Source organism: Tenrec ecaudatus, chromosome 5 (assembly GCF_050624435.1).
Source record: "Tenrec ecaudatus isolate mTenEca1 chromosome 5, mTenEca1.hap1, whole genome shotgun sequence".
Classification (NCBI taxonomy): domain Eukaryota; kingdom Metazoa; phylum Chordata; class Mammalia; order Afrosoricida; family Tenrecidae; genus Tenrec; species Tenrec ecaudatus.
In genome coordinates, this window is record NC_134534.1 from 167,017,180 (window position 1) to 167,041,732 (window position 24,553).

At 52.7% G+C, this 24,553-nt stretch overlaps 1 protein-coding gene across 1 annotated transcript in view; it reads left to right on the top strand.

Annotated features, from left to right (window-relative positions):
• The window catches only part of WDR86 (WD repeat domain 86), a 35,745-nt gene extending 12,972 nt beyond the window's left edge, over nucleotides 1-22,773 (top strand). The window contains exons 2-6 of the mRNA XM_075550782.1: nucleotides 11,029-11,170; nucleotides 14,417-14,840; nucleotides 19,214-19,349; nucleotides 22,028-22,131; nucleotides 22,580-22,773. Of these exons, the coding sequence (XP_075406897.1) occupies nucleotides 11,029-11,170; nucleotides 14,417-14,840; nucleotides 19,214-19,349; nucleotides 22,028-22,131; nucleotides 22,580-22,726 (953 nt within the window). The 3' untranslated portion in view covers nucleotides 22,727-22,773. The remainder of the gene's footprint in view (nucleotides 1-11,028; nucleotides 11,171-14,416; nucleotides 14,841-19,213; nucleotides 19,350-22,027; nucleotides 22,132-22,579) is intronic.
• The last annotated feature ends 1,780 nt before the right edge of the window (nucleotides 22,774-24,553 follow it).

Genomic DNA, 24,553 nt, shown 5'->3' on the forward strand with positions numbered 1-24,553 from the left:
GTTCATACATATACATACATCAGTTGTATAAAGCACATCTGTACAGTCTTTGCCCTAATCATTTTTTCTCTTCTTTTACATTTTATTAGGGACTCAAACAACTCTTACCACAATCCATACATATACATACATCAATTGTATAAAGCACATCCATACATTCCCTGCCCCAATCATTCTCAAGGCATTTGCTCTCCACTTAAGCCCCTTGCATCAGGTCCTCTTTTTTTCCCCCCTCCCTCCCCATTCCCCCCTCCCTCATATGCCCTTGGTAATTTATACCTCATTATTTTGTCATATCTTGTCCTATCCGGAGTCTCCCTTCCCCCCTTCTCTGCTGTCCCTCTCCCAGGGAAGAGGTCACATGTGGATCCTTGTAATCAGTTCCCCCTTTCCAACCCACTCACCCTCCACTCTCCCAGCATCGTCCCTCACACCCTTGGTCCTGAAGGTATCATCCACCCTGGATTCCCTGTACCTCCAACCCTCATATGTACCAGTGTACAGCCTCTGTCCTATCCAGCCCTGCAAGGTAGAATTCGGATCATGGTAGTTGGGGGGAGGAAGCATCCAGGATCTGGGGGAAAGCTGTGTTTTTCATCGATACTACCTCACACCCTAATTAACCCATCTCCTCTCCTAAACCCCTCTATGAGGGGATCTCCATTGGCCGACACTTGGGCCTTGGGTCTCCACTCTGCACTTCCCCCTTCATTTAATATGATATATATACATATATACACATACATATATACATATACACATATATACACATACATACACACACTTATATCTTTTTTTTTTTTGCATGATGCCTTATAACTGGTCCCTTGGGCACCTCGTGATCGCACTGGCCGGTGTGCTTCTTCCATGTGGGCTTATTTGCTTCTGAGCTAGATGGCCGCTTGTTCACCTTCAAGCCTTTAAGACCCCAGACGCTATCTCTTTTGATAGCCGGGCACCATCAGCTTTCTTCACCACATTTGCTTATGCACCCATTTGTCTTCAGCGATCCTATCATGGAGGTGTGCAGTCAATGATATGATTTTTTGTTCTTTGATGCCTGGTAACTGATCCCTTTGGGACCACTCGATCACACAGGCTGGTGTGTTCTTCCATGTGGACTTTGTTGCTTCTGAGCTAGATGGCTGCTTGTTTATCTTCAAGCCTTTAAGACCCCAGTCACTATCTCTTTTGATAGCCGGGCACCATCAGCTTTCTTCACCACATTTACTTGTTCACCCACTTTGGCTCCAGCCGTTGTGTCGGGAGAGTGAGCATCATAGAGTTCCAATTTAATAAAAGAAGGTATTCATGCATTGAGGGAGTGTTTGAGTAGAGGCCCAAGGTCCTTCCGCCACCTTAATACTTGACCTATAAATATAGACACATAGATCTATTTCCCCATCCTCCTATATATATTTGCATGTACATGTCTTTGTCTAGACCTCCATGAATGCCCTTTGACTCCTAGCTCTTTCCTCCATCTCCCTTGACCTTCCTCCTGCCCTACTACCATGCTTCATCGCCACCTGGGCTAGAGTATACCTCTTCTCTAAGCAACCTTACCCTTGATCATTTCCCACCAGGCCTGCCACTCCCCCTTCTCTACCATTTGGGGTCTCATGTTTTTCCCTTGTCCCTGGGTTTGTTAACACCACTTCCTTACCCCCCCTACCCCCCCACCCCAAGTCCCCCCGGAACTGTTGGTCCCATTGTTTTTCATCCAGATAGTTCATCCAGCCTGTAGGTCTCGATGTTCTAAACCACCAGACCAATCTGGATGTTTTGGGGCCCTTATCATAGATCAGTTGCCTGTATGCTGATGTTTTTATTTCTGGGTCTTCAGCTCTTTTCCATTGTTCTGAATATCTGTCATTATGCCAGTATCACACTGTTTTGACTTCTGTGGCCATATAGTACGTGCTGAAATCAGGTAGAGCAAGCCCTCCCACTTTGTCCTTCTTCTTGAGGAGTTCTCTGCTAATTCTCGGCTTCTTCCATCTCCATATGAAGTTGGCAATCTGTTTTTCCAATTCTTTGAAGAAGGATGGTAGTATTTGTATCGGGATAGCATTGAACTTATATAGTGCCTTGGGCAGAACTGACATCTTTACTATATTCAGTCTGCTAACCCACGAGCATGGGATATTCTTCCATTTGTTGAGGTCACTCTTGATTTCTTCAAGTAGTGTTTTATAATTTTCCTCATACAAATCTTTCTTTTTTTTTAGTCAGGTATATCCCTAGGTATTTCAATTTGTGCTTAGCAATTGTAAAGGATACTACCTTTTTAATTGTCTCTTCTGTGGTCTTGTCTGATGTGTACAGCAGTCCAATAGATTTCTGTTTGTTGATTTTGTATCCTGCCACTCTGCCATGTTCCTCTATTGCTTCCAACACTCCGTTTGTGGAGTTTAAGGGATCTTCAATATATAGAATCATATCATCTGTGAATAATGATAATTTTGCATCTTCCTTCCCCAGCTGAATACCTTTAATATCTTTGCTTTGTCTTATGTTGTTAGCTAGGACCTCCAGTACGATGTTAAATAGGAGTGGGGACAAGGGGCATCCTTGTCTGGTCCCCTTTTTCAGTGGAATTGTTTTCATCTTTTCTCCGTTAACTGCCACATCTGCTGTTGGTTTTTGTATATGGATTGTATAATATTGAAGAATTTTCCTTCTATTCCTATCTTCTTAAGTGTCTTAAATAGGAATGCATGTTGGATGTTGTCAAATGCTTTTTCTGCATCTATTGATATTATCATGTGACTCTTATCATTTTCCTGCCAATGTGGTGAATAATGCTGATGGTCTTTCGTATGTTGAACCATCCCTGCATCCCTGGTATGAATCCCATTTGGTCGTGGTGAATTGTTTTTTAATATGCTTTTGTATTCCACTGGCCAGTATTTTGTTAAGGATTTTTGCATCGATGTTCATTAGGGATATTTGTCTAGTTCTCGATTCTTGTGACATCTTTGCTCGCTTTAGGTATTAAAGTTATACTAGCTTCATAGAAAGAGTTTGGGAGTTTTCCGCCTTTTTCTATGTTCTGGAAGAGTTTGTATAGAATTGGTGTCAGTTCTTTCCGAATTCTTGGTAGAATTCTGTGAAGCCATCTGGCCTGGGGGATTTTTTTGTTGGTAATTCCTTGATTGCCTTGCCTTGTCTATTTCTTCCTTTGCTATGGGTCTGTTGAGGTTGTTGACATCCTTCTGGGACAGTCTAGGGAGGGATTGTGTTTCCAAATATTTGTCCAGGACTTCCAAATTATTGAATTCATTAGAATATAGACCTTCATAGTACTGTGTAGTTATCCTTTTGTAATGTCCCGTTTCATCCCTCATCCTTGCCAATGCTGTTTGTTCCTTCCTTCCTTTGGTTAGGTTTGCCAGGGGTTTATTAATTCTGTTAATTCTTTCAAAGAAACAACTTTTAGCGGCATTAATTTTTTCCATAGTTTTCTTGTTTTCCCTCTCCTGTATCTCTGCTCTGATTTTTATTATATCTATCTTCTTGCTATTAGTAGGGTTGTTCTGTTGACTCTGCTCTAGTTGGTATAAGTTTTGCGTCAGTATATCATCCACGAGTCTCTCTTCTTTTTAAATGTGTGCATTTATTGCTATCAGCCTTCCTCTGATAAATGCCTTTGCTGTGTCCCACAGGTTTTGGTACATCGTATTTTCATTCTCATTAGTTTCTAGAAACTTCCTTATGTCATCTCTGATCTGGGTCAATACCCACTCCTTTTACAATAGAAAATTGTTCATCCTCCAATTTTTGACCCTTTTTCTTCACTGTCCTTCTGTTAATTTCCAGCTTTGTGGCACAATGATCGGAGAGAGATGTCTGTATAATCTCTATGTGCTTGAATTTACTCAAGTTCGACTTGTATCCCAGCATGTGGTCTATTTTTGAACATGTGCCATGTGGACTTGAAAAGAATGTGAATTATTTTGCATGTTGGTGGAAAGCTCTGAAAATATCTATCAAGTCAAGTCATCCAGTTGTGCTATTTAGATCAGTAGCCTCCTTGTTGTGGGCCTATGATGGCGTCGCTTCCCTGGACTATCTCTAAGTAGGCTTCACAGTTCTTGGGGCACCTCGGTTGTCCTGTGGTGTTTTTCTCTGTAGCTGTACTGCTGAGGAGGGTGTACGGGTATATCCTCCTTGGTGTAGAGCTCTGGATCTGGCATGGGAATTACCATAGGCTGAAAGATTGCCTTGGAGGTTGGGTGTTCCCACAGTAGCGTGGAGCCCCACAAGTGGTGGTCAGGCATTTCCCCCAGTCACTTGTAGGGCCTCAGGGATTAGGTTTGGAATTCCCCCACTTTTTTTTAGGGGAGAATCCCCTGCTGCTTGGTGTGTGGGAGAGGACTGGCATGATTTCCTCAGCTGCTTGCCATGCAAATAAATGCAGTGGGGTCTCCCCCAGTTGGGCCTTCAGAGTTGCCCTATGCAGAGATAAGTGGCCCGGAGGACGCCAGTGTCTTGTAGGAAAGAGTAAAAGGAGAGGAAAAAGAGAGAAAGAGGAAGACACACACTGGGGCAATAATGCCAAGCAAACCGACACCTACTCACCCACATACACCTGAAGTTCACCGAGTAAACAAAGGTGGAAACAGTACCCAAAAAGAAGGAAAAGACAACTAAAAAGGAGAACTAAATCTGTTGAGGCTGTGGGAGAAAATAGAGAAGACCTTGACGGAGAGGAAAAACGAAGAAAATGTGTAAGAAGAGCGCAATAAAATTTTTAAAAAAAGAGAAAAGGAAGGAGGAGAAAGAATTTTAAAAAATAGTTAAAGAAATAGCTGACCCTGTGCTGTGCTGTGTGTAGCACTGACTCGTTGTGTGCAGCACTGTCTTAGGGGTCAGGCTGCCCACTGGGAGGACAGGGTGGCCCTGGGCTGAGTGGAGGGCTCTGGGAACCAGCAGTGGTATGTGCAAGGAGTGAGAGGGAGCAGAGAGAATCATACAAGCTGAGAGAGAGGCGAAGAGAGCAAAGACAGACGGAAAGAAAAAGAGAATAAAGATAAAGAAGGAAATAAACCAGGCTGAGTTCACTAAGGTTGGCTGTGATGGTAAAGAGGGAGGAGAGAGAGAAGGATGAAATAAAGAATGTGGGGCCGGAGGGTTTAGACCCCGCCCCCAAATGGTAGGTTGGTGTGCCCTTTTAATGCCGGGACCCCGCGGTGCTGGGCAGAATTTCTCTAGTTGACGAGATCGCCTTAGAGGTCTGACGGAGGGTTCCTCAGCAGCGCAGCGCGGTGTAGGTGTTTGTCCCAGCTGCCTTGTGTGGTGTACAGCTCTCCCACGAGGGCAGGCTGGAGTTCCTCCTGCTATTTGGGTTGATTTGCCCTAAGCGGAGGGTAGTGACCTGAAAGCCAGTAGTGGCATATGATAGGAGGGAGTGGGAGAGAAGAGGAGAAAGAGGGGGGAACGAGGAGCGGGTGGGGGGAAAGAGGGATAAAGAAGAAAGAGAGAAAACAAAACCCTAACACAAACCTGAGCTCGTTGAGGCTGAGTTCGGTGGAAAAGTTAGAAGGGCTAGTGAATACAGAGAGAAGAAATAGAGTAGTAGGTAAGGAGATAACTGAGACTTGATCGCCTGTCCGTGAGGCTGGAGGAGGTCCAACTCTTCCTCCAGGTAGCGGGGTGGTGTACCCGTTTGGTGTAGGGTTCCACAGATGCTGTGTGGGGTTACTTTAAAAGCAAGCTCGCAGTGGCCATGGGTCACTTGGGTGCTGGAGTTCACTGGTGTACCTGCCTTGTGCTGTATGTAGCACTGCAACAGAGGCTGGGAGGGGGGCACTGGGGTGTTCCCTCAGCCCCGTCTAGGGCCCCAGGACAGGCAGGGCCTCCCCAGCTATGTGTAGAATCACTGAGAGGGAAGCTAGACTTGTCTTATCTAGTCTGCTGGTGCTTACTAGATCAGAGAGTTTTATTTTATTTTATTTCCCCCCTGGCCAGCTAGAATAAAATCAAATGAAATTGTCTCTCACAGTCACTGGGCTGCAGCTCTTGCTGTTTAAAGCTGACACTTGCTACAGCGGGTCTTTGCTATGCTAAAAGCTGCCAGGCCCTGTAGCTGAGTTCTGGCATTCCTTAGCTGGGTTGCTTCTGATTTATGTTAATGGCCTCCACCTATGTGCTGCTCCTTGGAGCTAAGCAACCAGACTTGGGTTTGAGTTTTAAGCCAATAATATATATTTCACCCTTCTTCTTCTTCTTTTTTTTTTTTTTTGCTTGTGATGTGCTCCGATTTGGGGGCTGTCAGGCTGACCCCATAGGGGGAAATTCAGCTTATTATGGGGGTTATTTCCTTCTCGGCCAATTGGAACTAGGTTTGTTCCCTGGACTCCCGGCTTTCTGCCTATTTTATCCCACACTGCAATCTTCCTAAGGTAATAATATATATTTTTCTTTTACTCTAAGTTATGGCTACCCACCGCCACTCCCCTGGGCGTGAGCTCAAGGCAGCCAACCACGCAGATTGCTCCGGAGTGGGATTCCCTCGTGTCTGGGATTCTGTCCCCTCTCCGCTGCTCCCAGCAAGGGTACAGCCGGCACCTGCGGGCTCACCAAAGCTAGAACGCTTTAAAGGGTTCTTGGTTTGCTTTGTGAGTGGAAATCCCACCCAAAAAGGGGTTCAGGAGAAACCCTGGTACCCTAGGTCTAATTTCAGGACTCCACCTCTGGCTTCCTTTGGTTTCCCTCCCAATTTTCTGGTCTGGAAGCAGGAGCTCCGGACGGATGAGTCCTATCTGGTGGCCATTTTCTCCCCTCTCCCCTCTTTGACTTTCTCATCCCTGCGTTCTTCACAGATGTACCGTGCTTCAGTTTCCGTCAAAAGGGTGTTCTCCCACACGGACACTTCTTTACCTGGAAGTGCCAGGCAAGCCCTGTTAAGACTGATAGCCCAGGGACTCCTGGGGCCAACAAATAGAGCTCCGGAGGATATAGCTCAGTCATGTGACGGCAACCTCCGAACGCTGTGGATTGCCCTAAATCTATACCCCTACCAGGCCTGCACCCTTAGAAGCCTACCGTGAAAGGCCACCCCTGCTTGCCTCGTGCTGCCCAGAATGCTTTTCTCCAGCCTCGTGCCCATGCAGGCTTTCTTCCTGTTTCAAGACTCTCCCTCTGCTTGTGTGAGTGTGCACCTGTTCTCCTGCCAAGGCCATTCGCCGGCTCAGCAGTGCCCCTTGGTACTGGCTGGTTGTCTTTCGTCCTAGGCTGGGTACCCTCCCTGGGAGGGGGGCAGTATCTTACTCATCTTGGTAATCTGAGTGAGTTTTCAGTGGCTGCCTTAACAGACTACCACCACCAACAGGAGTGGATCGGCTGGACCTTTGGGAGGACAGAGATCCGAAATCACCCCACTGGGCCAAATCCAAGGTGTCAGCAGGCCTGCAGCGCCTCTGGGTTCCTGGGGGTGAATCTGTGTCTGGAGATGGTAGGTGGTTCACAGGCTTGTGACCGCAACACAACCAGCAACTCCTCCCTTCTCTGTCTTCAGAGTGCCTCGTCCTCTGTGTGCGTCAACCCTGCTCCTGCCTCTCTCTTGGTTTGGAGGGGCTGGCAAAAATATGCACGTTGTAACGGTGGCAGTCGTAAGCATTTTAAGGATTCTGCTCAGCGACAGGAATCAGATTCACAATGTGTGTAACTATCGCCACTCATGGTTGTGGTTTTGGATTGTTTTTTTTAATGTATCCATACAGAAGCTTTGAGCCCCTGAGGCAATAATTTCCCATGTCTCCCCAGTCTCTGGTCATCTAATCTGTTTTCTGTCTCTGTGCATTTGCCCTATGTGAGGTATTTCGGCCCAGTGGAACCCGACAGTATTTGTCCCTTTGTGTTTGATTCCTTTTGAGTCGCCTGAGGCTGTGTAAATCTACCAAAGGACAAGTGGGTAGCTTTGACGATCAGAACTTCACTGTCTCACAGTTCAGGAGGCTAGGTGTCAGAATCCAGGATGCTTTGAAAATGCCGATGACGGCAACATATTGCACCAATGTGATTGATCCACTTGCTGCGCGGATTGTTATAAGAACTGTGAAGAACCCCCAATAAAATTGTTAGGTTTCTGGAGTGGGGCAAACCTTGACTCTTGCTACCTGGTGCTGAAAGAATTCACCTGGCACTAGCACGTTTTGTCTTTCAAGTGAGCTCTTATGAAGGAAAGGGGAAGTTTCAGGTTTTACAGTCTTAAAGGATACACACTGGTTTGGGGAATCGGCTGTCGCAACTCGGTGCTAAATTTTAGGGGCTAAAACCTCGTGGGAAGAATACAGGAGCGGGGAGCACATGTATCACTGAGAAAATCCCCAGGAGCCAAGGGATGAGTGGATGAGGGCCCCGAGCAGGCCCTGGGGCATTCAGGCGTGTGCTCCCGCATGTGAGAGACCCCCACCCTCTGCCTGCAGCTGCACAGTTAGAGAGACCTGGCCTTCTGGGGGGGGTGTTATTTAACCCCTCTGACTTGGGCAGGCGTGGTTGAAGGTATTGGTTGATCTTTTTGGCTGTGTTACCACACCTGGGTGATGTCACAGTGCTAGGTGGTGGCTGGTTTTAGGTTTCATCTGTGCTGGGGAGAGGGGGTATGGTGTGTGTGTGTCTGATCATCCATTCTAGTCTATGGATGCTCTGTTTGGGTTTTCCCATAGGGCTGTGTGTGTGTGTGTGTGTGTGTGTGTGTGTGTGCGCGTGCGCGCACGTCTCCGTCCTAGTCAGTGCATGCTCAGTTTAGGTTTTCTCATAGGTGTGTGTGTGTGTGTGTGTGTGTCCGTGTCTGTCCTAGTCTGTGGATGCTCAGTTTGGGTTTTCCCATAGGTAGGTGTGTGTGTGTGTGTCCTAATCTGTGCACGCTCAGCTTGGGTTTTCCCATAGGGCTGTGTGTGTGGGTGTGTGCGCGTGTGTGTGTCTCCGCCCTAGTCTGTGGATGCTCAGTTTGGGTTTTCCCATAGGACTCTGTGTGTGTGTTCTAGTCTGTGCATGCTCAGTTTGGGTTTTCCCCATAGGTGTGTGTGTGTGTGTCCTAGTCTGTGCATGCTGTTTGGGTTTTCCCTAGGGCTGTGTGTGTGTGTGTGTGTGTGTGTGTGTGTGTGCGCGCGCGCGCGCGCATCCATCTTAGTCTGTGCATGCTCAGTTTGGGTTTTCCCATAGGTGTCCAAAGGTTGCCTGATTTCTTTCCAACCCCTCCATGTGGACCTTTGCAGGCCTTAGGGAGACAGCCCCACTTGTCCCTAAATCGAGCTGCCTTTCCACACGGTAATAAAAACTAGAATCCAGCACATTGACAGAACCGGTTTCTCGCTGGTTGCCCCAGGCAAAGATCTTTCCTTCTTTGAGCTTCGGCTCCCTGGTGTCGTTCCGTGACCTTCAGCTGCACCTTGACATGTTGTCTTCTCCGATGGGGCAAACAACACGTCCCTGTCTGTTCTCTCTCTCTCTCTCCCTACAGTCTAATGTATTTTAGTAGCAAACTTGCAGGAACAGCACAGAAGAAAGCATTAGAAACATGTACTTGCATGTAGGATGACTTAGAAGAGTAGCGTGAACGGATGGAATCTCCTGTATGATAAAAATGCTACACAGTCCATTTAGTTGTTGTCAGTTAGAAATTTACTTGTTTAAAAAAAATTTTTAAATCCAAATGCTGGCATTGTCCAGAAAAATTTCACAGGTTTATTTGTAATCGTTATAAAGTTGAAACGTGTTCACTGAAACATTCAGATTTATGGTTTATGACCCCATACTTATTTATTTAAATCATTTTATTGGGGGTTCATGCAACTCTTATCACAATCCATACATACATACATTGTGCCAAGCACATTGTACATTTGTTGCCCTCATCATTCTCAAAACATTTGCCTTCTACTTGAGCCCCTGGCATCAGCTCCTCATTTTTCCACTCCCTCCCCACTCCGCACTCCCTCATGAACGTTTGATAATTTATAAATTATTATTTGTCTTATCTCTCACTGCCTGACATCTCCCTTCACCCACTTTTCTGTTGTCTGTCCCCCAGGGAGGAGGTTATATGTAGATCCTTGTAATCAGTTCTCCCTTTCTACCCCACCTTCCTTCCACCTTCCCAATATCGCCACTCTCACCACTGGTCCTGAAGGGATCATCTGCCCTGGATTCTCTGTGTTTCCAGTTCCTATCTGTACCAGTGTACATCCTCTGGTCTAGCCGGATTTGTAAGGTAGAATGGGGTTCATGATAGTGGGGGCAGTGGGGGGAGCATTTAACAACTAGAGGAAAGTTGTATGTTTCATTGTTGCTACCCTGCACCCTGACTGGCTCATCTCCTCCCTGCGACTCTTCTGTAAGGGGGTGTCCAGTTGCCTACAGATGGACTTTAGGTCTCTACTCTGCACTCACCCTCATTTGCAATGATAAGATTTTTTGTTCTTTGATGCTTGATACCTAGTTCTTTCTACACCTCATGGTAACATGCTGGTGTGCTTCTTCCATGTGGGCTTTGTTGCTTCTGAGCTAGATGGCCACGTGTTTATCTTCAAGCCTTTAAGACCCCAGTCGCTATATCTTTTGATAGCCAGGCACCATCAGGATAATCCAGGATAATCTTCTCATCTCCAAATCTTTACTTTAATCACCGCTGCAAAGACTCTTTGCCCAACTACGGTCCCATTTACAGATTCCAGGAGCTGGGACCTGATAACTTTGGCAATCTTGACTCTGCCTAAATCTAGGCAGTGCAGCTGACACACCGCATTTACTGTGTAACTAGCACAAGGACTCAGTCTGTGCCACGGCCCCATGAGATAGCGATTGTCTCCATCCCCAGTTCAGATGAAGAAACGAAGGTGTTAAGGAGTGTCCCCACAGGGAGGGGGAAAGGGGTCTAGGACTTCCTAGAGTCTCCAAGAGTTAAGTCATTAAGCGCTGAATCTGGATCTGGATCTGGGTCCCAGTGTTCTTCCCTGTCTCCCTTTCCAAACTCCCTTCCCAGAAGGCTGTCAGCACTGTGCCCATGTCTCCCCTCTGCAGGACACGAAAGCTACGTGACTTTCTGCCAACTGGAGAGGGAAGCTGCCTTCACATGCAGCGCTGACCACACCATCAGGAAGTGGGACGTGCTGACTGGCCAGTGTCTGGCCATTTACCGAGGACACACGTCCATTGTGAATAGGTCAGTATTGCCAGGACTCCTGGCCAATCCCTGAGACCTTGGCTTCTTGTCAGGGACAGTGCCCAGCAGGTCCAGGAGACAGATCTGCTGCTGGGGAACCTGGATTCAGGGGAGGGGATCAGTAGCACACAGTGAGGGGTAACAACAAAACGCTAACATCCAGGGTGTAGCGGTGGTTTGGAAAACGGGGCAGCCAGAGCCACTCATTGACTCATTCATGACAAGAGTAGAGCTGACCAAGGTTGTCAGTCTTTACAGGAGCTGATCACCCCATCTTGCTCCCCTAGAACGGCTGGTGGGTTTGAACCGCCAACGTTTCACAGCCTATCCCTTTAGCCGCTGCACCATTGGGGCTCCTCTTTAGTAGCCAATGCCCCCATACACTGACTTGCGCCCAACACCACCACTGAGGCCCTAGCAACACCGCTGCCCCCTGCTGGCTTCAAGGAGAAGCATTCATGACTGTCCCCGCAGTTGGGCACACATTCCAGAGGAAATTGCTTAATTGAGAACTAATGATATTCCAGTGGGGGGTGGAGGGGGTTGTTGTGAAGATGGAATCAGGGATATTTTTAAACCCTTCTTGTGGTTGTCAAAATAATCTCACCCCCTCCTTTCTTTAGGAACTTCACTTTTTTTCTTGTCCTTAGAGAATGTGGATCTGAGAGGAGCAATGGAAATTCTTTTCCTGATCGGGTCCATTTGGCCTGACTTATTTCCCTGGGGCACGTTGGCCAGCCCTGCCGAATTCCTGAGGGACTGTCCGCTCAGGAGGGACACTTGGTGTCCCTAACCGCAGGGCACGTTCAGCCAAGCAGGAGCCGCCATTTGGCCAGAGGTCCATCTGAGTCCAGTTTCAGTTAGTGTCTTCCATCGGGGATTCGTCAGATATGGCTACAAGATGGCCTGTGATGCGGTGGCTGAGGTGGTCGGGGGTGAGGGGGTGATACTGGTTGCCAGATTAAGCATCCAAGCAGCAGGTGGGAAGCTGGGCCAGACCTGGAGTTTCTGTAACCAGAGAGCAACTGACTTGTCAGGGAGGGATAGACTCAATGAGGCAGGGAGCACCCCAAGTTGAGGCTGACGGTGAGCTGGAGGACCACAGTGCTGACTCAGGACGGTCTGTCTGGAAGGAACCTCAGGTGGGGGCCCGATCTGGGCACTGCCACCCAGCAGCTGCCATGTAGAGCTTTCAGGACTACCCGGGTCAGCAAGCAGACATGTCAGTGCAGGGACCAGAAGAGAATGGAGTCCCCTACAGCTCACTCTGGCCTTTCCTGAGTCAGACCATGGGTCATTCAAATACTGTGTGAGTCTGGGGGGCAGGGGGCAGACAAGGCAGGCCGGAGAACATCTCCTTGACCGTCACGGGTCACCATAACCTCAGGTCATGGCTGGCTAACCTGACAACCACTAGCTGCTTCTCGGACAAGTAAGGTGGAAAGGGTCGCGCTACCATGGGGAGACACGCATGCAGGCTAGTTTAGAAGGTGGTGTCTGCCACGGTTAGTTTAGACCTCATGCAGGCACAGTCCTTTGGAATGGTCAGCCATTCTAAAGCGGTAGCTCGACGTCGATAAGTTGGGTTATTAATAACGCTGGACACAAAAGCGCAGAACACTTGAGACAAGGACATAGGACTCACACGCTCCTGAGTTCAGAGCCAACTAGCATCAGGCCATGCCTGTAGGCCTCGCTGGCACTATCTACCGGTACTGGGCGGCGTGAGCTTCCACTGAACTTCAGCAGTGTGCATTTCAGGACAATCCAGGGAAGAACCCCTCAGAAGCATCATGACTGGTGCCATCCTGTGTCCCCAAGTTCTTGGTGGAAATGAAGGTTGTCTCAAGGGCCCTAAGGAGAGACACAAAGCTAGGAAGTGAGTCCTGCCACGCGGCCAGACCTCCTCCAGGCCCTTCACAGAGGGGACTAAAGGTCAGCTCATGCTTCTAACACGGGGCTGGGCCCTGTGTCCCCACACTTAGGACTCCCCCAGCAGGGCACACAGCCAGTACAGCAGCCCCAGCCAACTGTGGCTGTGGTCTCGAAGCCTGTCATGATCTACCTGGCGGCCCTCTCAACAAGGAGGCTGTGTGCCCGCCAAAGGGACAGGCAGGATTCTCTCACATTTTCCTAGGGAGGGCTCCACATTCTTCAGAGAGGGGGGATCTTCGATATTTACTGCTTAGGACCTTGGAGACTGGCCAGCGGACATCGTCTCACATGAGGTTCTGCTGGTCTAAGCTGACAGTAGGTCCTGGGTACGGCCTCGCACCTGACACCCCATGACATTCCCTCCCTACCAGCTACCCTGCCACACCGCAGCTTCATATCTGAGACTGAGCCTTAGGTCTGGCTCACCCCCACCCCCTGCCCTCAGGCCTGACCTTTATAGAAGTCGTACACTCCTGGGTCTCTCCATCTGAGACCCCCTACCCAGCCACTTGATCCTTTCAGTCTGAGACAGCTGGCCACCCTACCTAGTCTCTCCACCTCTCTCTCTCTCTCTCTCTCTCTCTCTCTCTCTCTCTCTCTCTCTCTCTCTCTCTCTCTCTCTCTCTCTTCCCCTCCCTCCCTCCCTCCCTCTCTCCCTCTTTCCCTCTCTCCCTCTCTTCCACCCTTCCACCTGCTGTCTATAGTGATTTATTGAGCCAACTGCTAACATCTAAGTATGTCAAGGGCATTCCCTGGGACCTTGGTTCTGACTGAGGATGAAGTCCAGATGGACAGAGGATTCAATGTAGCAGGGAAATCAGCTGATGGGGGAGGCAAGTGTGAGGGCGACTTCAGGGAGGCTTCCTGGAGGAGGAGACTGGATTGGCGTCAGACGGTAAGTGTGACCAGGTAGAAAGAACAGGGGCTGTTCTGGCAGCGGTGCTGAGACTGGCTGGACAGAAGACTGTGTGAATTCTAACACAGGGCTGGGGGGTCCCTGCAGGGGTGAGGAGGTGTGGCTGGGAGAATATTTGGGGCCAGACTAAGCAGACTTTGGGTCTGCGTCTTACCTTGTGGATGGTGGGGAGCCTCTTGCTTAGGCCACCTCACTGTCCTCTCCAGAAACAGGGTCCAGGGACTCTGACCCTCTGGTTTCCTCAGGCTCACATCTCCTGTCCGCTAGAGGCGTCTTGTCATTCCCCATTTGATATCAGCCAAGGGGACCCTTGGCAGTGGGACCTGCTAAAGAGCAATATAAACCTGTGGCCAGCCTGGCATCTGACCTCTGACCCTTCCCCCTCTTGCTCCCAGGATACTAGTGGCTGACAACCACCTCTTCAGCGGCTCCTATGACCGGACCGCCCGCTGCTGGAGTGTCGACAAGGGGCAGATGCTGCAGGAGTTCCGGGGCCACCACAACTGTGTCCTGACCCTCGCCTACTGTGCCCCCGGGGACCTCCACGGCGGCCCCAGCCAGCAGGACAAGGGTGTGGCCCGAGGGCTGCTGGTGACTGGCAGCACTGACGGCACGGCTAAGGTGTGGCAGGTGGCCAGCGGCTGCTGCCACCAGACCCTCAGGGGCCACACGGGTGCTGTGCTGTGTCTGGCTCTGGACGCGCACTGCCACATGGCCTTCACGGGCAGCACCGATGCCACCGTCCGCGCCTGGGACATCCTGACCGGGGGACAGCTACGAGTGTTCCGGGAGCACCAGGGTTCCGTCATCTGTCTGGAGGTGAGAACAGCCTCTCCACCCCCAGAGGTGCCAGGTGTCCCCATGGCTGCTAGCCCCAGCTGGGCCCCCCAAATCTGTCTGACTGGGCTGTGTCCTCCAGGAGGACCCTGGAGCAGAGCCTGCCAGGTGAAAGCTGGGCAGCCCTCCTGGGCACTGTTCCTGGGGACCTGGAGCTTGTGGAAAGGTGCCCTGGCTGCCCCTGCCACCGGCCGCAGAGGATTTCTAGGCCTGTGGCCGTCTGGAAGCCCAGCCCCAGCCCCTGCAGCCCGCCCTCCGATGCTGGGTTTCCTTATCTGAGAACGAGGCTGGCCTATGTAGTTCTGACAAGTCAAATGTGTTTTCTAAAGGAGGCCCCAAGACTCACTGGGCACAAGGCCCACGCTGGACAGAGGTTGGCCAGCATCTTCCCTTCTGAAGAAAAGTGGGCCAGGCTGCCACACAGAACCCCTGTCCTTTGGGGACCTGGGGTGGCGAGAGAAGCACTCAGGGCAGTGGGAAGCTGAAGGTCCCACCGCGTAGGTTTACCGACAACCAGACCAGGGGTGCTCTTGACAATGGCTTCCCTTGGCCAGTCCCTACTGAGGACCTTATCCCGCCAAGGAGGAGTGGATGGTAGATGGCACCCTGTGACCCTCCTCCAACCCACCCCAAACCCCAGAGAGCCACAAGTACCCATGATGGATTTGCCTGGCTTCTCAGTCATTTGCGTAAATCACATTTCAGAAACCCTGCTTTGGGGCCTTGTGACCCAGTGGGGGGCACTAAGTTGTCTATTGGCCCTGGATTTCTAATCCCAGCTCTCCGCCTGCTCTCAGTTTCCACAACTGGAATGTGAAGAGCCTTCCCTGAGGGGGACTGGGGACTGAGAGCAGACTGAACAGTTCCCGAGAATGTGGCATCGAGCTGTGTGGGGGCTTTCGGAGGTCTCCCTCCTTTCAAGGAATCTGGTGGTGATGCTGGTAGAGCAGACCCCTCCCAGCCCAGCCCAGCCCACCCTCACCAGCCCTGCTTGTGCTCTTGAAATGCGCCAAAGTAGGAGGGGTGGGGAGCAGGGGCAGATGCTTGCTGGTTGAGGGGCCAATAGGTGATGAAGGAGAGGAGCTGCCGCCAGGCCCTCAACATCAAACTCACTGCCATCGAGTGGGGGCTGACTCGGAGTGATCCCCTTGGGGATTTCCGAGATGGGGACAGATTCCGGGGGTAGGAATCCCCATCTTTCTCCCACGGAGCAGCTGATGGACTGGAACTGCCGATCTTGTGGATCGTAGCCCACCTCAGAACCACTGCGCTACCAGGGCAGGGTCAAACACTCGCCAAGCTGGGGCAGGGTGCGCTCCATGGACAGCACTTCCCTCTCAGGCTCTCGGACTGGATGGGCTCATGGGGCTCCCGTCCCCTGCACAGGGTGAGTCTGCGGGATCTGGATAAGCCTGGAGTCTCCCAGCAGTGAGTCAGGAAAGGTCTATTGACCTGCAGTCTAGACTAGTGTTCAGGGGGCATATAGACTAGGCACAAACAGGCATAGAGGAGTATGTGCATCACACTTAGACTGCACAGCACAGCACACACCTCACACGCAACCCTGCACACACCGCACATCCCACTAGACATACATCACACGCACCTCCCACACATGTTCCATCACACACCGTGTGCACCATACATGTCACACAAGACACATTCACAGCACAGAAAACACATCACACCACACACACACACACACAACCGCATATGATACACATAGCCCACACAGCACACGAGGTCGGCTGGGCAGCCTCTGGCCAGGGCCCATGCCTTTGTTTCTCTGCCCTGGGAACCACGGGACTGGACAAAGAACAGAGCGGAGGGAGACGTGTCCAAAGTGCATGAGCCTGTGGCAGCAGCAAGGAGCTGGTGCCCCACGGCGGGGTCGCCTGCCCTAGAGAGGGTAGGGTGCAGGGCGCCAAGGGTGAGACTCCAGGGAAGGGTGAGTTCAGGGGTTGCTGACGCCCTAAGGACAGAGACCCAGGTGGTTCCAGCTTGTTCCACCTGGGCCCTCCACACCTGTCCAGGGAGCACAGGCCAGCCCTCTCCAGCCCCACTTGGCTTCATCCAGCAGTTCCTGTGCCCCGAGACGAGTGCTGAGCCTTACATCGTGGTCGGGGGACATTCAGGTGGTGGCTGTAGCTCCATGAACGCGGGAGGGAGGTCTGAGACTCCATCCCCTTTTCGGAAAAGCCCACCAAGGCAGAGAAGGGTAACAGCCAAGAGACCTGCTCTAACAAGGCAAGCTGCATCCGGTCAGGAAGGGCCAGAGGGGAAGTGCTCTTCCTCGTACATCACAGTCTGCTGGCCCATGAGCACCCTGCTGCCCTCCAATCTCCGACCCTCTCTCCAGCTCATGCTGAACCCCGCCGATGGCCACACGCCCTAAGCCACTGCGCGCTGGCTCTCTGGACTCAGGTCCACTCGGGAGCGAATCAGTCTCCCCTACTGCACACCCGTCCTGGCTGGTGAGACACTTGCTGTCTTGCTGCCGCCGGCCAGGGCTTTGTTTTTCCAGGAGTGTAGAGGGAGCATCGGTGATGCTGTGGAGATCCCAGAGGGCTTTCAAGTGTGCAGCCCGGCCGTGTCTGCCTCCTGCCGCTAGGTTCCATAGGGAGGTGGCCTCAGTGGCAGGCAACCGCAAGGCTCCAGCCTGCAGCAGAAACCCCACCCCCACCCCATAGCTGCTGCGCCCGTCTGATCTAATCAAGTCACACGCACACACCCACCCACAGTCCTGGCACCGTGAAAGTCATGTGTGGATAGCAGACACGGTTCCATGGGAGGCAGTTGCTGGGGATGGAGGGGGTTGGGGCGGTGGTGTATGTGGAGACTTCTCTAGGACCACCCCACTTTGCACCACAGGTGAAAGACCCTCTCCAGGGGTGCTGGCTCACCTTTCCTTAAAAACATTTACTCTCTAACCGCTGGGCAGGCATGTCGTGGCTCAGGTGTCAGCGAGTTAGTTACCTCTGCCTCCCTCTTGACCCAACAGCAGGAGTGAATGTCTGTCCTTAGGGCTTGTGGTCCACTCTGTCTCTCCTGCTAGGGAAGGCTCGGGGTACCCCCATCCTTCATGGCCACAGTGGGCAGCACCTCTCGGTCTCCCCGTCACCATCCACTGGCCCAGGCTGCCACTTGGAACGCTCCTGGCTGGGCGGGTGTAGGCTAGACCTCTCAGAATTACCTATTGTCTTTGCATGTTCTTTGGGCCAGAACCCTTGTCTTGTTTAGCAAGGGGGATGCCCTGATGCTTACCCCACATGTCCCAGGTGGAGTCTGGCACAGATGAACTCAACTCTTCCCTCTTCCCTATCTCTGGAATAGGGAAGGATGGCTAGGGTGCCACTCGCCACCCCCACCCAGGGCATCCCTGGACACCTGGACAAAAGCACCCCTCCACACACACACTCACTTCCGCCCCCATGCCGGAGTTCCAGATCTTTCTCTTTCCCACGTGCCCTTTGGCAAGCGGAAGTCCCATGAGAAAGTCCTGGAGCCCCTTCCCAGCTGGGACAGCGCGCGTGCCGGCTGCAGGAAGCTCCATGACCCTCCACAATCCCATGAGAGCCCTGCAGACGAGAACCCCGTCTGCAAGCCTAATCACTGTCAAGTCCATCCGACTCAGAGCTACTCTGTAGGACTGGGTAGAACTGCCCCGTGGGGTTTCCAGAGCTGACGTGTAGGGAAGCAGATTACAACATCTTGTTCCTACAGATGGGTTTGAACTGCCCACCTTTTGATTCCTACTAAAACCATAGCCAGCGCGGGGCTTCCGACTCCTGGCGACCCTGTGGGTCTAGGGTGTCCAAGCCTGGAAAACCTTTACAGGAGCAGTCGACCTCCTCTTTCACCTACAGAGCGGCCGGGGGCTTTGAACCACCAGCCCTTCTGTTAGCAGCCCAACAACCCCTATTCCACAGCATGGGCAGTGCTCCTTCAGGAAAGAATAGATAAGAATGCCTGCATTTTCGAATTGTTTCACAATGCTTGGATGGATGGGTGTGATAAGAGCTGTGAGAGCCCCCAATAAAGTGAGTAAAAAAAACAACAATGCCTGTGGGGCGGGCTCATACAGCTCCGTGCCCAGAGGGCACATCCAGTGCTGCCCTCCTGGAAGGTGGTGTCCTGATTTCCTGGTGGAGAAGCTGAGGGCAAGGTTAGGACCTTAGCCAAGGAATGGGCAGATCAAGGTTTGAATCAAGGCCTCATCTTACCCAGACATTTGCCTTCCTGGACCACGTGACCCTTCTGGCTAGAGTCTGGGAGTGGTTGGGGTCACCACAGGCAGAATCACGTCATGGCTCTTGACTTTGGGCCAGTTGGTGCTGACCCCTTCTCCTCCCCAGCTTGTGAACCGGCACGTGTACTCGGGCAGCGCCGACAGGACGGTCAAGTGCTGGCTGGCAGACACGGGGGAATGCGTGCACGTCTTCAAGGCCCACCGACACAGTGTGAGCGCCCTCAAGTACCATGCCGGCACCCGTAAGTGACGTGTCCCTCCACAGCCAGTCCCTGTGCCTCCACTTCCTGGGGCCTCTGCAGACTCCCTGTGTGGGCCTGCTTCCCTCTTTCTGCCCACTCTGGTCCCTTCCCCAAACCCTGGCTGCAGCCAGGCCTTCCCCGCCTGCCCTCCTGTGTTCTCCCTGGGTATGTTGGCGAGGAGGACCAGCTAGAATGTGGGCGCATGCCGCCTGGACCCCACAAGAGCACGCAGAAGACCTGAGTGTTCAGAGCTCCCAGGGATAAAAGCCCCCCTCTTGAGGACAGTTTCTAAGGATCGAAGGGAGGCAGTGAATCCCATCAGTCTTTTGGGCGGCATGAGTTTTGTCTTCTTTGGAATTAGGTTTGACCGAAGGCGAGAGAACACCCAAACGATAGTGCTTTCCATTGCCAGAGTGACTTACTTTTCTCTCGGGTGGAAGGATTTCAGAGGCCAGCAGTCAGTGTAGGCTGGAATCGATGGCCCATCAAGCCATCGGGTGCCAAGATGGGCTTGATTATTTTTGCTTCCTCGTCCTTGGCGTGTTTCTTCTCCATTCAAGGCAGCCTCGTGACTCAGTCAGCTGCTGGAGCTACAGCCCCTTGGTGCCAGGTTTGGGGAGACAGGAAGGAGAGGAGGCGGGAAGGACAAAGGATGCCCGAAGCCTTTTGCATCACTCGCTCCCTCTCTCTGACCACCCTCCCTGCCAGAGCGCCCCTTAGGCAGGCAGCTGCAGGGAGGCTCGAGCAGGTGTGTTTGGGAAATAAAGGAGGGCAGAATGGCTTGTTAGACAGACAAGGTGTTGCACATCAGGCCTGGCTGGCCTGTCACATGTTTGTCCTAGACCAACGTGGAGAACAGACCCTGCAGGGGAGGTAGCCCAGACTCAGTGAACCACACAGGTGTGGAACACCCAAGTTCCTGAAAGTCTGCCCTAAACTTTCCTATGCCCCCCACCCTCCCCTCCAGTGTCTCTGCCTGTGGCTGACGCCCCTGGTACAATGTAGCACTGAGACTGGGCGGAAGGCTCTGGGAGGGAGGATGGCCACCGTGGAGAAAGAGACCTGGATTTCACAGCGAAGGTGTTAAATGAAGCTAGAACGGAAGTTTCTGAAAATAGAGCCTCAAGTCCCCTCGAGATTGAGGTGTCTGACACCCAAAAGTTATTTTTCCCTCTTCACCTGCCAGAGCCTGTAAGTGTGATGGGGGTTTGGCTTCCCAGTTCAGAGCTTGTCGTTGAACCAGGAATGCTCCCCTCGGAGGGCACCTGCCAGTTGGGTACAGGAGGCTTCCGCTGCAGGCGGTCCCTTCGTCCCCCGTCCTTGGCCACAGCTGGAATCGCACTGGCAACTGAAGCCATCGTAAGGACTCTGGCCTCCTTCCCTGTTAATGGAGTGTGGCCTGGGCCACGGAATGAGCAGGCTCAGCTCCCGCAGCCCCAGGGCAGCCTCCGGCTTGGGAGCAGAGGCAGGTAGGAAAGTCTGCCAGGTACTGTGGGCACTTCACGCATGCCAGAGGGCCTTTGCCTGTGAGGGGCAGGCCAGGCTGGAGGTGCCACCCAAAGGTGCTGAGAGTCTGTACCAAGAGCAGACTCCCCCAAACAGACTAATGGAATCCTTCCCTTTCCTTCTTCTGTATCCAGGTGCCTCCTGGAACCCCCTATCCAAAGAGCTGTCAAACCCTAGCTCCTAGTGTCCCCAGGGGGTGTGCACCTTAAGACAGTTGTGCACAAGCAGGTCTTCCAGGCTTGCAGGGGATTTTAGGGTGCTCCCTGGATTAGCAACTCAACTGAACTTACCGCCACCGAGGCGATGCCGACTGACAGCGATCTTACAGGACAGGGTAGAACTGCCCCAGTGGGTTTCCGACACTGTTCCCCTTTATGGGAGCAGCAAGCCCCATTTTTCTCCCTCGGAGAAGCCAGTGGTTTCAAACTGCTGCCCTTGAAGTTAGCTGCCCTACTCATAACCCTACACCACCAGGGCTCCAGCCAGACTGATTAGACGTGTCAACTCCCAGCTCCATCCCGAACCCGCTGGATCAGAAATTCTGGGGCAGAGCCCGGGCCTCTGTGCCATCCGTATACATGACAGTCTGGGAAGAGTTGACTAAAGGATGACGCAGAAATAAAACTGAAAGACAGGCACAAGCCCAGATGGGGAAGCGGGGGGAGGGGGCTGAGGAAAAGCTCTGTCAGCATCGGGCCTCTATTCAGGGCTGATTCTACAGAAGAGCTCTTGGAGGATCAGGGTTTGGTGTCAGGAGCTAAATTCAGGGCTGAGGAGCTGCCGCCTCTTTGAGAAGCAGTGCCTTGGGGGTTAGTCCTCTGTGAGGTCGATGCCCAGGAGGAAGGAGAGGGAGGTGGCTCCAGGGCCCCTGAAAGACTCAGGGCACCGGAGTGGAGGTCTTCCGGAGGGATGGACACCTGGAGGTGTGGGGGCAGTGCAGCCTGACCAAGCCCAGGCCTGGAGAAGAGACCTCAGACCACCTTTATTGTCCAGCTGAGCTCCCAGGGTCTAGGGAGGTGGGACAGACCTGCTGTGTACACTGGGGCCTTGGCCCTGGCCCTCTGAGAGGAGGCCTGGCGCCCCCACCAAGCAAGGGCCACATGGCTTGGGAGGGTCCGGAGGAGCAGGTGGGTCCTCATGGCCAGAGTCCCATGAGCGTGCTTGGTGTCCAGTGTTTACCGGCAGTGGGGACGCCCGCGCCCGCGCCTTTAACGCCCAGTCGGGAGCTCTGCAGAGGGTGTTCCGGGGCCACGGCTTCATCATCAACTGCATCCAGGTAGGCACCCTGCGGATGGGTGGTCAGGGTCAGGGTCGGGGGTGGAGCCACCAGAGGCGCCTTACTACAAGGCCTCGGGACCCTTGCATCTTACCAGCCATATGGTGACCAGTACCCCTGTTCTCCTCCTAGACCAGTGGTTCTCCACCTTCTGCATGCTGCGATCCTTTCATACAGTTCCTCAGGTGGTGGTGATCCTCCCCCCACCCCCGCCATAAAATTATTTTCACTACTACTTCATCACTGTCATTTTGCGACTGTGATGAATCCGGCGGCCCCCCAGAGCGGTTGTGACCCACAGGTTGAGAACCGCTGTCCGAGGGTGTGTGGGCTGGCCGCTGGGGCGGGTGGGGAGGGTTGCAAGGTGGGAGGTCAGGCGTTCGGGGCCCACCTCCGGTGAGGAAGGCCCTTTGGGGTACCAGCCCTTGGTGTCCTCCGCCCCATGCAGGTGCATGAGCAGGTGCTCTACACGGCCTCGCACGACGGCTCACTGCGCCTGTGGGATGTGCGGGGGCTCCCCAAGACCGGCTGCTCACGGCGCTTTCACAACCGGGTGGGCTGCGCGGAGGAGGTGCCGCGGCCCGTGCTGCCCTGAGCACGGAGGGCTGAGCCAGAGAGAAGAGGAGCCGGGACATTGGATAAGAGGTGGACACTTTTCTGTGCTTTCCTTTTGTGTCCCCCTGGTACGGAGGGGGCTTTAACGAAGCCCGCTGTCAGGCCTGCAGCTACTCCCTGATGGGAGGACCCAGATGCACTCAACGAAAGGAACCTGGGGAGGAACCTCCCCCACTCTGCCTCCTCACCTTCAGAACCCAGGGGACCCCTGGCCCCTCAATTCTTGAAGCCACCTCTTTGCTACTGAGGGGAGATGGGGCCTTAAAAGCATACACAAGCCACTGAGCGACACGAATGTTGTCATTCGGGCAACCTGTCATGGGGATGTTTGTGGAGACTGAAATACACCTGCTTACCTGTGCTTTTCAACCAGGTGTGTTTTACTTCGCACAACCACCTCTGCGGCCTTCAGAAAGGGTCTGGGTACAAAGGGTGGGGCTGGCCTCCTGGTCCAGCTGTCTGTCCTGGGCACCCCTACTGAGACCTATTTCCACAGCAGTCAGGGAGGGGGCGCATCCCATCACTCTCTGCTCAGGAGCTCCCATTCTTTTCAGGGCGAGGTAGAGTGGGGTTGGGGTGTCACTGTCTCTTTTCATTGGGTCTGGTATAGGAAGTCTAGGGGAGTAGCCTCCTGCCCTCAGCCCCGTTCCTGGGACCTGTCCGCAAGCAGGCAGTGGCCAGCTCTGTGCTAGAATGAAGATACACGCCGTGCACAAGACCCAGCTGCAGTCTTACCCACACAGGCTCCAACTGCCCCCGCAGGTCAGCTTCTCCCATCAGTTGCAGGGGCAGCTTGCCATGCCCCTGTAGATGCCCCTTTGCTGCATCTGCAGGCCGGGGGCAGATTCTGGTGCAGAGCGAGCAGCTGCAGGAGGATCCTTGGGAACTCAGAATGGCTAAAGAGACAGGTTTCGGGTGCACTTTACTATCTTAGGGGTATCGGCATCTCATCAGCGACATGTGCAGTAGGCCAGGGCTCCCCTGAATGCCCAGGAGTGCTAGGTTCTGACGGATAGGTGGCATCCATCCCTCCAGGCCAGGCACGAAGAGAGGAGCACCATGAGCAGGATGGGTATCAGTGAAGTATACATCTGTGACTGCTCCCTCACCCGACTGGCCTCTCCAGGGAAGCTGGGCCGCGGGGAAGTCAGCATGGGGCACCTGCAGGAACCTAGCATTCACTGTTACCCGCGTGTGACTCAAGCACCCAGGCCTGCCTTGTGGGCCCGCCAGGCCCTGCCAGCAGCTCTTTGACAGGATGTCTTTCAGGAAGGAAGTGACCCAAGACAAAGCTGAAGAGGCATTTCAGGAAAGTCAGGTGGAATCACCTTGAACACCTGTAAATTCACCCCCATGTTCTTCCTGATGGCCCCATGAATCTATCACACTCAATCTGGCCTCCCCTTCCTGTTTCATTTGCCCAAGGCTCAGGAATATTCTTTCGCTTCCCACTCCCTAGTGAGGTCCACGTCAATGTCCATCTCTGGGTGGCTTCACTGATTTCCAGCCCTCAGTACGCTCCGCCCCATTTACCAGCATTTTTACTACCAGTGCCCCGTGGTTCTTCTGATGCCCTCTAGAGCATGGCCCATGTGACCAGTCAGTAGCCTGTGACTAGCAGGAGTCCTGTGAGTAACCAGGTTCAGGTAATGGATAGAATACTCACGGACATTGTGGCAGTTGCATAATCTCCTGTCAACTTGCGAAGGGGTGGAGGCTAGCCTGTCAATCAAGTCGCAGCTTGGTGACCTCTTTTGAAGGCACAAAGGAGATAAATAGCTCACTGGAGGTGGGACATACTCACTCT